The sequence below is a fragment of the Oncorhynchus masou genome, chromosome 11 (assembly GCF_036934945.1).
Source record: "Oncorhynchus masou masou isolate Uvic2021 chromosome 11, UVic_Omas_1.1, whole genome shotgun sequence".
NCBI classification, from domain to species: Eukaryota; Metazoa; Chordata; class Actinopteri; order Salmoniformes; family Salmonidae; genus Oncorhynchus; species Oncorhynchus masou.
The window spans coordinates 56,924,128-56,936,876 of record NC_088222.1 but is presented as its reverse complement, the minus strand read 5'-3'; the positions used below and the strand labels follow the sequence as shown (position 1 = coordinate 56,936,876).

At 43.1% G+C, this 12,749-nt stretch overlaps 1 protein-coding gene across 1 annotated transcript in view; it reads right to left on the bottom strand.

Moving 5' to 3' along the window:
* The window catches only part of LOC135548868 (transmembrane protein 132E-like), a 360,411-nt gene that overhangs the window by 56,436 nt on the left and 291,226 nt on the right, over window positions 1-12,749 (bottom strand). Inside the window, exon 3 of the mRNA XM_064978919.1 lies at window positions 9-149. Within this exon, the coding sequence (XP_064834991.1) occupies window positions 9-149 (141 nt within the window). The remainder of the gene's footprint in view (window positions 1-8; window positions 150-12,749) is intronic.

Here is a 12,749-nt window from a genome sequence, read left to right as displayed (position 1 = left end):
TGACTTACCCGGCTTGTACTCCTTTGTTCTTGTTCACGTTGATGGTGGTGATGGAATGCTTTGCCCCGGACTGCACCTCCCAGTCCACAGTCCACTGGGCATTCTTTGACTTGGTTTGCAGAAGATTCACCCCTTTCTTTGCCTTGACCCTGTAATCGACAGATAAAAGGAATAAATCAACTTTATGAACAGTTCATGATTTATCTGCGAGGTCAGAGGTTGTCGGTTTGTTTTTATACTATAGTTCCATCATGTGCACTGTATTACATTGGGGCAAATGCAATTTCAAAAGATCAATCATTGAAAGTTAATGTAGATCAGTGGTCACCAACCGGTCGATTGCGGTTCCTAGTCAATCATTAAACATTTCTGTAGAATAGTTAACGATAAAGCCTTGCGCTCCTTGTGCTGTTGGAGGTAGATGCACTTGATTCAGAAGCATACCGGGTAGGCAAAGTGTTCTCATTTTGAACCATTTCATTTGCCTGAAGGGAGCTGAATCAAGCTAAATCAAGTGTGCCTACTGCACTGGCTAATCGGATAGCTTAAATCACTGAGCCTACAGCTTCCACAAACCCACAGCAAAATTTGATAATAGCCTACATGAAATTTCATAACTTTTAAAACCACAACCATAGAGAGATTGTCAAAGAATACAGCAAAGAGCGAGTTCATGTTTTTATTCAGCACTGTCAACACTGTTTTTATTCAAGACTTTTGCAAAACATAAGACGTGCTTCTCCTACTTCCACTCGCGCTACAACCAGCACTGCAGCTACAATGAATGTTTCAGTAGGCATGAATTTTCATTAATAGCAGCTTGTCGTGTCTATTTTTATATTGAGGAATATTTCACCTTCTCTGGTCATAGGAACAACATGAATTTGTGCATTAGGCATAGAAAACCTGGTGCGACTCAAGTTTCACCATCAGGTTAGGCTTACTGCACAAACATAATTCCTAAAGAACTATTTTTATTAGGTTAATGTTGCATAGGCTTACATTTTTTAAGTCCTGTTAAAAACAATAATCTGAGCGGTAGATCTCCGCTTGCATTTTGATTCCGAAAGTGACCTCGACTCCGAAAAGGTTGGTGATCGCTGATGTATATGGACAATGTGGTGATACAGCTTATCTAAAGACAAAGGCTATTGCACTCAAGAGTATTTCTCATCCAGCCAACTGTATATTAAGCATCAGGAAAATTATAAAAATCCACTCCATATTCTTTGGTTCCATAATCTTTGAGAGAGTTTGAATATTGTACTGCACAAGGGTTTTTAAGACTATGATCCATTTCAGTGACTCTGATTAATTCTCCCATATAAATGAGAGGGTATGAGGAATGTGAATTGAGCTTGCCCTAGCACTCGCAAAAAGCCGAGTAATGAGTGAGTGTAGCAAATCAGAAAGGTTCAGCTGTGACTAGTAATAAGCACTGATTCTGTAATACTCTCGCCAGCTTTGTAGCTCTGATAGAGGAAAATGGAGGAGCCTGTGTGAACTACTTCAGCTAAGACATTATTTATTAATTCCACACAGATGCCGTCTGCCATGGCAACTTCTATTAAGCACTGTGCTGAAGTGGATGACTGCTAAACAAGAGCGGTTAGCTCTAAATGCTCCTAATCCTTCAAGGCCATATAGCGAAAATGTTTTGAGTGCAAACACATGCTCTGAAAGAGCATTTAAGAAATGACTTCTCTTTAACCCACAATGTGTTTTAATTAACTGTTGTATGTAACCTTGTATGTAACTTATGGAGAATCATCTAGTTTAGCACATATAGCTAACCTGGATTGGTGCACAGCTCTTCATCCATCTAGTCTTGAATACATTTCTCAGATTGTCAAAGAGTGTGGTTAACACCTTCAAACACAACAATCCAGTGATGGCTCTATGCAACGGAAAGCAACTATATTGAGTGACAGGCGCTCCTTGCCTCTGGATCATGAACAGCAATCTCAACAATCATCTCGAGCACTCCAATATCTATCTTGTTCATCACTCCAAGTAAACAGCTTTGAGGTTTGACAGTCAGTACAGAGCCTTGCAGCTGAAGAGCCGGAGGAAAAGAGAAGGAAGAAAACCTGGCTGGCAGGGATATGTTCTTAAGAGGGGCATGCTGGGAAAATTAGAATGTTCAAGCCAAGGAGATATCAGAGGGGATCGCAAATCAAAAACCTGCAACTGGCAATGTTCACATCTGATACAGAATTGACTCATATCTTTGTTACAGTGCGGTGGCAGACACAGCTGTGAACCAAATTATGTGTTTTGCAGAGGTTTGATGGTAACTAATTAACATAATATGATGATGCGCACAGTTAAGGCTTGTCAAAACAGCAAAATCCTTCCCATTGTGCAACTTTGGAGGGATGAGAGTCAGCAGTATGCCTGGCAGGTTGTTCTGCGACCTATACATCAGAATTCTGATCATATTTATTCAGGCTCTTGTAATCATATATCAATTTGATTTTATAACTAGGCAAGTCAGTTAAGAATAAATTATTATTTACAATGACTGCCCCTTGTTCAGGTGCAGAACGACAGATTGTCTCCTTGTCAGCTCGGGGATTCAATCTAGCAACCTTTCAGTTACTGGCCCAATGCTCTAAGGCTACCTGCCACCCCAAGGCTGACCAAACACTTAAAAAGGGTGACAGCAAATTAATTGAGGGGGTGAATCTTTCTGCCGGCTTAACCCTCAACTGGTTTCAAACGCTCCCTCCCTGTGAACTGCCTTCTCCCTCTGCACTCCCTCCCTGTGAACTGCCTGCTCCCTCTGCACTCCCTCCCTTTGCCTTTAAACTGCCTGCTCCCTCCGCACTCCCTCCCTCTGCCTTGCCTGTGAACTGCCTTCTCCCTCTGCACTCCCTCCCTGTGAACTGCCTGCTCCCTCTGCACTCCCTCCCTGTGAACTGCCTGCTCCCTCTGCACTCCCTCCCTGTGAACTGCCTGCTCCCTCTGCACTCCCTCCCTGTGAACTGCCTGCTCCCTCTGCACTCCCTCCCTTTGCCTTTAAACTGCCTGCTCCCTCTGCACTCACCTGATGACTGGACCATGACCAAGAGAGGCTGCAGCTCCCTGTTTTTCAATGAGGCCTAGGTTTACTCTTATCTCCCGTTCTGCGCTGCTGCCCGCCCTCTGAAAAAACACCTTCATTTTCAAATGGTAAATCTCTGAAGGTGCAAGGCAAGATTTGAATCTCTGTACGCATCTTTCCCTAGGGAGTGAATCTGTGTGGAAGAACGGTGCACACCTGGAGCCCTTTCCAAACAGTAAACACACAAACAGAGTTGGATTGGTTTGGTTCAGATCTAAAGATCTAGCCCAGCTCCAAGTGTCACCTTCAGTACCAAGCTACGATTAGCAGACCACTTCCCGGTAAACAAGCCAGAACACAGTGGGACTCTAACTGTTCAAAGTTGGCAAGGAGTCAACACCAAGACTTGGTTGTTAATGTGGTTTCAAGCCATCTGAATCAATGGCTTATAGGCAGTATTAATCCAGGTAGTGTAACGGGCTGTTTATTCTTCACATTTACACCAGTCAAATTACAGCAAAGAGAAGGTTTTAACTGGAAACAAAAATATTAATAGAAACACTGTTGATTGTTCTTTAGGTTCAAGTCTAGCGCCCAATCCAGCCATATCCGCCTCTTCCTTCACTCTCCTTCCCCGTTTTCAGGCTCTCCCCGACACAACTCTCCTGTGTGTGAAATTATCCAGCATCCACAACAAATCCTTTGTTTAGAGACCACTCACAGATTGCACATCAGTTTTTTGGCAGTTGTTAGAGGTAGCATGTTGCGGTGAGGAGTGACAAAAACAAACATTTGACCATGTTGGCGGTGACAACAGCTCACAGATAAAGTGATTTGCCAACTTTGGGAGGCCAACGTTGGGCTTTCACGTCGGTACCCTTGGCAGACCTCAATAAGCAAATGCAGGGAAAAAGTTAAATAAATAGGAACTAAAATGTCAGACTATTTCACAAAGGCATGATCTGCACTCCCTTTTGCTCTACTGCAAAAACAGGGCCTCTTCAACAACTAAATTTGGTCAACAAAGCCTTTTTCCACTCATCTGTCGACTGAAGCTCCATTCGTTTCTCTGATAGGCCACGTTAGAGTTCTGCAGTCAAAACAAATTCCCATTCCATGACAATATATTATTTGGCTATCAATGAATGTTTGTCCTTGGCCCTGTGCTTGATGCAGTGTCCGTTTCATGTGATGTGATTCAATCCGTGACATAACAGCTCGGCATGATATGTTTAAGGAAGCTTGCGAAACCTTATTATATGTTTCCAGGATTTTGCACCTTTGAATTGGCAGCTTTAAAAAAAAAATGTTACCTAACTAGGCAAGTATTATGAACAAATTCTTATTTACAATGACGGCCTTCCCCAGCCAAACCCGGACGATGCTGGGGCCAATTGTGCGCCGCCCAATGGGACTCCCAATCACGGCCGGTTTTGATACAGCCTGAATTCGAACCAGGGACTGTAGTGATGCCTCTTGCACTGAGATGCAGTGCCTTCGACTGCTGCGCCACTCGGGAGTCCGAGTTTGATGTAATGTGAGGCTTAAACATATTCCGGTACCACTCCACTTAAGCCATGAATTGCACTGACAGAGCTATTATTTCAAAACTGCCACAACAACCATGGATTATGTTTACAAGGTGCGCTGCAAGTGACTGCTGTAGAAAATAGCACAGGAGACTATTGAATAAACTTTTAACCACAAAGGTACCATTCAACAGGGGTTCATTGAAGGTCCACAAGCAGTTCATAAGTAGTTATTTATTGAATTGTGATCTCAGATATTGTGTATGCCAGACCTTGAGACTCACTGTTCGGCATTAAAATACAATGTTGACCATAGTCCTTTCTGATATCCCGCATACCTGTATATTATATCAAAAGTAAAGTCTCGTCAGGCCCAAAGTTAACTAAAGAGATAGAGAGAGCGAGAGAGAGACCTTAGTTTTGCATCGCCTCGGGGGAGCAGCACATGCCTCCTGCTCATTATTGTGGGAATATGAGAGGAACATCAATACGAGGATGTGTCAACCTCCCTCTCTAGCCATGTGGACATTCTGCCATAATTGGCAGCGGGCAGCCATCAGGACAGATGTTCGCTTTGCAAAGAGATGCCTGGCACCCCAAAAAGATTGGATGCACTTGTCACACTGCTGATGCGCGTCTGATGGTAAACCGAGTGGCCAGCCTAGGCCATGTGACGGGGCAGCCGCCATGGGTCGGGAATCATCAGCATCTTCAGTAATCTCTCGCTAAAACAAAAGACGATATGGGACGTGGACAGCGAGGGATGACCCGACAGTCAGGATTTACACTAATCTGACAAATCATCTGAGGAGAAAAGGACCAAAGGCACGTATAATAGCTTTCTTGGGGCTCTTTCGAAGATGCAGAGTATAGGAGCGCATAACTGTCGATCTGACATGAGCGTAAAGCGTATTAATCTGAGAAAAACAGTTTTGACCAAAGCAGCAAAGGGTAACTGCATAATGACGATCATGTTTGTATTCGTAACTATCCAACTACAAGTCTCAAAATGCAAAATAACTTAAGTTATCCTGATTATTTGAGCTGATAAAAGTTTGCACTTAATTTGATCAGCTTTACACCTGGCTCGTTGTTTTGACTCATCTCGCGGTCATGGCAGGGTTAAGTAGTTTCCGCAGACCAAATAGGCAATGTGAAAAAAGTGTAGAAAACCAAAACAGAGAAGATGTTGTGATTGTAATGAGGCAGCTCTACAAGAGTTTCAACAGCTGTTTCAAATATGGCTCCTGACTACTTACAATGAACTGCAATTACAGTACCCAAAACAGAGGCTGCCTGGGAGGGAGGAGGGGTTGAGAGAGCAGGTTATGGCTCCTGTCTTATCTTTAAGTAGTGAGGTGGGCTGATGTGTTTCCCTCAAGTGGAGACTCCATTATCTGTGCCCTGATGGCACTGATGCAAATGCAGCCATCTGCACACACACATACGCACGCACACACACACAAACCACAGACATGCAGGTGTACACACTCAGGCACACAAACACACATCCTGATGGCACTGATGCATGCAGCTATCTGCACACACAAACACTTATGCACACACACAAACCACAGATACACACACACAGGCACTGCATGACGGTGGTAGGGACAACGGTGGCTGGGAATCCGTCCTCCTGGAAAACAATTATTCTAAGTAGTTTTCCCATCAGCCAAAGCCATGAGCAGAAGACCCTCGGGTGAGCCAGAACCTTTCTGTGGAGGCAATCGGGGAAAAGCCGCTCTCCAATTTATTTGATAAGGCGAGTGGAACTGAGCGCTGCCAACAGCCGAAGAGAACAAGAAAATCAGGGCTTCTCTGAAACCAAGTTGCTGACATTTTCAGAGTTCACATCAGAGAGAGGGAGAGAGAGAGAGACGTTTGCACATATGAATGCTGCCAGAACAAAAGCAAGTTGTCACATTGTGATTGGATACTCGGTTACTCTCTGTGTGGAATCTGAATACCGATACACTTGACAAGGTAAAATGATTGTCAGGGTGGGGGAGCTTTGACACTGGAAGCAGTGTGAGATTAAGTGCTGGGGAGAACTCTATTATTGTTATGTGGTTTAGAGAGCTTCTCCATCCGTATTGATGCGGTGTCTCATCTCTCCACCCCTCTTGCCAACAGAAAATAAACATTAGCGCCATATTAATTTGATGTCGAGATAAATGTCATTTTGAGCACTTCTAAAGATCAACGAAATATCAGATTATATCCAGTGCTCATTGAATGTCAGAGGAAATACAGGAGACCTGGTATGGACTGACAGAGTAAGGAAACAAGAGGACTAAAGGGACAATCCCTCGATTTGGGTCAGCTTGGTTTTGGAAGGCCCCACATACATCTTAAAGCATCCGGTACAAAAATTAAAACTAAAAGAGAAAAACAAATCCCACCAATTGATTGAACGATTATACACAATGATAACAGTGGGGATAGGCGAGCACACGGCTTCCCAACGCAAACCTAGAGTTTCTAAACAGTGATGCCTCATGCTGTTGTTGCAACTGTGAGTGGGCCAGTTCTGTTCTCCAAAGGAAAACTCTTTTCATCCTCTTCTCTCACGCACCAACTCTCATTATGTTCACACTGTTCTGTCAACCATACCTCCCCTTTCTACTCCCATCCATGATTCCCTTCCTCCTTCACCCCCTCTCCCCTTCCTCACTCACTGTCTGTCCTCTTCAATAAATCACTTCCAACACATAGCTGTTCAATTAAAATTTGACTAGATATTGCTGGGGGCTTGTCTGTCTAATCAGGAGCCCTGTAGATATAGGTAATTCGTCTCACTAACCTACTACGCCGGATGCCCTGATAAACCATCATGTAGCAGTCATGGTCTGTATTGACCAGCGCCTTTAAAGATAATTGCATTTTCATATCTCCCCAGCGAAATGGAGAGCCGTCTTCTTTATAGACAGTAAATGGAGATGACAGCTACTCACTGGCGCAACCTCCTCTTTTACTGCCCTGCAACACAGACTCTCAGACTCATAGTTCTACTATATGGGTGTTGTGGAAGTGCAATACCATGAAGGAGCCAGCAGGTGGCCCTCTGCTCACTGGGAGAAAGGGGGTTGCAGAAGTGGGGCTATGAGAGTGATACTGGCTGGGGAAGGTGTTAAAGTTATATTGGGTGGGGTTTTGGTGTTAATAAATGTAAAATGTGATCCTCACATGATAAGATATGCTGCGATTTCGATCTGGATTCAAAAGGACAATTGCTAGTTTGCCATATACCCTATCTGGACTGTGTTAATCTTTTTCCCATTTCTAGACTTCAGACAGGTGCTTCAGACCCACATAGCCATGTGATTTATCAACAAATGATACTCATTTTGAGCAATGTCTCGATAAATGTGTAAAAAAAAAATCAACATCACCTAAGTCATTAAGCATCTCTCCACAAAAAACAAAGATAGAAAAAAAGTTGAAAGGAAATAAAGCTAACCAGTCACACTGCAGCGTGCTTCCAAATGGCATGTTACCATTACTCCCTGTGACCTCTGCCTTAACTCCAGGTGGAAATGTGCCACTGTTTAATATACTCCGACCTGTCCTCACTGCAACCTCGCCTTAATCTATTTCCCCGGGCTGCTGTTAAATCGCTCTGCTTCAGCACCATCCATCTGCTCCCTTTCTTACCCTCCCCCCCTCTCTTAACCCTCCCTTACTGATCCAAATAACTGTGCCTTGAGTTGAACGCTGATTAGGAGGCAGCGCTATCCGGTTCACCACTCTTGGAGTTGGAGGAGGAGAGCAACGGCGTAGGGAGATATATCTGTCTGCATATTGGTTGGTTGGTTCCCCTGGCCAGCGATTACACGCCCATAGTGAATTTGGACAGTTGTTGCCCAGGATGGACTTTAAAAAAAATCTAAATTAACACATCCAGACCGCCTCAAATGAGGTCTCCATCGACAAACAAAGCAAAATGCGCTGGGCTCTGGTTTTCAAATGTCAATATTGGATCTATCACACCTTCCATATAACTTCATATTTGAAAACAATGGAGGATGGTTTGTAAAGTTGGAGCGGCTAAGTGAAGCGTAACGTGGAGGCAGAGCAGTTGATCGGTATTGTAACTGACCCTGATAATGATAACGATCACTGGCCATCAAACTGTAAAACTTCAAGCGTGTGCAATAGCTAATAAAAACAATGCGGGATAGTAAAACTCAGCAAAATCATTCAAGGCCTGGTGCATTAGGTGAGGGCTGCGGAATGACGTGGATTGCATTTCAAGAGGTTATTCCACTCCAAAAGAACAAACACAGACACACACACACACACGAGTCAGGGTTCCACCCCAAAATCCTAAGGGGGCACAGAGTATACCATAATCATTATACTTAAATCTATGTGTAAAATATGTTTATTTTTCTGCATATCTAAGCATACCTCTTGAGCTGTCTGTATCTTCCTGACAGTTTTTTTTTAAGAAACAAAAATACTTCTCTGCATCTCTGCTGAGATCTGGGTAAAATATTGAAAGGAATGTGAGTATTATTCAGTACATTTAGTAATTGCTTGCTTTTGTAAAGTCTAGCAACCTTGCCAGCAGGCATGCCAGCTAAGATAGTTAGACAAGCTACTCTAACTTGATTGATAGACTGAAATGGCTTCTTGGTAGGCAATTATGAAGTTGGGAGATTGGAAACCTATCTGGGCTAGCTATTATGAAGTTGGGAGATTGGAAACCTATCTGGGCTAGCTAAAGCCAATTTTATACAATTGCTAGGTGGCTCGTAGTATTACAGAGAAACAACAAACAATGATATTTTTGAAACAGGACAAATCTGAGGGGAACGTGCCCCTGTGCCCCCTATGGGCATGACACCTCTGAGAAAAAAAAACATTGACAGGGGTGACAATGACACCACTCCCTCTTTCAAAAAAGAAAGCCGTGAAATACCTAGACCGCTGAGCTGGAAGAGTGCCTTAACCCGTCGTCGTTGGCGTGACAATTTGCAATCCATGTTACATCAAGGGCTCAGGCCTGATCACGAGGCATCATGGCTGATGAGGGAACATGTACTTTTCACATGCTCAGGGCCATGTGGTTTTTACAGCAAGTTTGCTGAAATGGAAGAAAGCATTATTTTGTGCAACCAGGCTTTTATAAAAGCAGCATAAAACTCTCTCGATCTCACTCTCCTCTTTCTCTCCCTCCTACACGAGACAGTGCAGACAAAACCTAACCCTGAGCTGAGCCTGCTGACTGTGCCAAACAGGCCAAGCACATTTGGTATTTTCACCCTCTGGACAATTATCGGTGGGGTTTTATTTGTCAGAGAGGTAATGTGACACAATGCCCAAGGCATTGACACATCATCTTTCTAAGGCAACTGAAGCCAACAATAGCATTTCAAAGCAATTGACATGAAAATAAACCATTGACATGAAATCCCGACAAATAAGACAGGCTAGTCTGATGGAATTACAGTGCATTCAGAAAGTATTCAGACCCTTTGACTTCTTCCACATTTTGTTACATTGCAGCATAATTCTAAAATTGATTAAATAAATGAAAATCCTTAGTAATCTACACACAATACCACTTCAAAAATAAAAAACAAACAAATATACCTTATTGACATAAGTATTCAGACCTTTTGCTATGAGACTCCAAATGGAGCTCAGGTGCATCCTGTTTCCATTGATCATCCTTGAGATGTTTCTACAACTTGATTGAAGTCCACCTGTGGTAAATCCAATTGATTGGACATTGTTTGGAAAGGCACACACCTGTCTATATAAGGTCCCACAACTGACATTGGATGTCAGAGCAAAAACAAGCCATGAGGTCGAAGGAATTATCCATAGAGCTCAGAGACAGGATTGTGTTGAGGCACAGATCTGGGGAAGGGTACCAAAACATTTTTGCAGCATTGAAGGTCCCAAAACACACAGTGGCCTCAATCATTCTTAAATGGAAGAAGTTTGGAATCACCAAGACTCCTAGAGCTGGCCGCCCGGCAAAACTGAGCAATTGGGGAGAAGGGGCTTGGTCGGGGAGCTGACCAAGAACCCAATAATCACTCTGACTGAGCTCTAGAGTTGGAGAACCTTCCAGCAGGACAACCATCTCTGCAGCACTCCACCAATCAGGCCTTTATGGTAGAGTGGCCAGACGGAAGCCATTCCTCAGGAAAAGGCACATGACAGCTGCTTGGAGTTTGCCAAAAGGCACCTAAAGACTATCAGGCCATGAGAAACAAGATTATCTGGTCTGATGAAAACAGAGTTGAACTCTTGGGCCTGAATGCCAAGCATCACGTCTGGAGGAAACCTGGCACCATCCCCTACGGTGAAGCATGGTGGTGGCAGCATCATGCTGAAGGGATGTTTTTCAGCGGCAGGGACTGGGAGAATAGACAGGATTGAGGGAAAGATGAACAGGGCAAAGTGCAAATAAATCCTTGATTAAAACCTGCTCCAGAGAGATCAGGACCTCAGACTGGGGCGAAGGTTCACCTTCCAACAGGACAAACCTAAGCACACAGCCAAGACAATGCAGGAGTGGCTTCAGGACAAGTCTCTGAATGTCCTTGAGTGGCAAAGCCAGAGCCCGGACTTAGACCTAGTCGAACATCTCTGGAGTGACCTCAAAATAGTTGTGCAACAACGCTCCCCATCCAACCTGACAGAGCTTGAGAGGATCTGCAGAGAATAATGGGAAAAACTCCCCAAAAACAGGTGCACCAAGCTTGTAGCTTCATACCCAAGAGGAATCAATGCTAAAATTGCTGCGGAAGGTGCTTCAACAAAGAACTGAATAGGGTCTGAAAACTTACGTAAATGTAATATTTTCATTTTTTAATGTTTTATAAATTAGCAAATATTTCTAAAACCCTGTGTTGGCTTTGTCATTATGGGGTATTGCATGTAGATTGATGAGGAAAAACACGTTAGACTAATAACATGTGGAAAAAGTCAAGGGGTCTGAATACATTCCAAAGGCACTGTACCTACAGTACAACCAGCTCCACTTCCAAGTGAGCTTCATATTTGGGGTTTTCAAGAAAACGAGGGTAAGAAAAAAAGTTCAAATTTAACCAGTGACGGGGGCTGTTCTATCAAATCTCCATTATAACAAATCAATGTAAAATCATTCAAATCTAATGGAAGGGAACAGGCCCACCAATCAGTTTCCATGGGAACAAATGATGCAGTGAACCAGGCAAATTATTAAATAATGTGTACCAATTTGTAGGGAAATGAGTTCTGTGTCTCTTGGCAAAATATTTGAGAGACTTAATTTCCTATAGAAAAAAGACAGAAAGAGAATTAAGCAACATTCTCCCCCAACTATTTGAACCGCTGTAAGAGTTGTGTGCTGAAAATAAATGAAGACTTCTTTCTCTCTTGTGTTTTGCATATGAAAAGGCAGTTAAATGCATCTGCTTTGGTATTAAAGATTGAAGTGTCCAAATGTTAGACGGAGAAGGGCTTGGGTCACGGAAGTCTTGTCTTAGCCTACTGCTGCAAAACCCCACACATGCATTCACAGCATACTTTTGGATTTTTTGCGATCCCCATAGTATCTGGCATCACAGCTGAGCTGTGTATCGAAACTCATGTCATTGGATAACAGGATTGCTTTCAGTTGAGTGTTAGAATTTAAAAGCATTGACATTAATGTTGGTGTAATGACTTTGGATGCCAAACTTGTTCCCTTTAAATACGAGATTAAACTTTATTAACCTAAAGGGGTGAAAAACTAATGCTGTTTAGTACATATGGTTGAGTGTCACATAAAATCACCTTTAATATACGCAAATATAGTATGGTGGCTGGTAAGTTTAATTTAATTCCCAAATTATACAGCTCGATTATACAATATCTTGTTTAATGTCAATACTTCAACTAATATGGCCATATGACATACTCTCATATCAGTATGTAGGCCAGTAATAGTACCATAGCCACCCCTTATAGCCTGGTTCCTCTCTAGGTTTCTTCCTAGGTTTTGGCCTTTCTAGGGAGTTTTTCCTAGCCACCGTGCTTCTACACCTGCATTGCTTGCTGTTTGGGGTTTTGGGCTGGGTTTCTGTACAGAACTTTGAGATATCAGCTAATGTAATAAGGGCTATATAAATAAATGTGATTTGATTTGATTTAGTAGCAGTAGCTAGCCTCAGCATTAGCCACCAATGAAA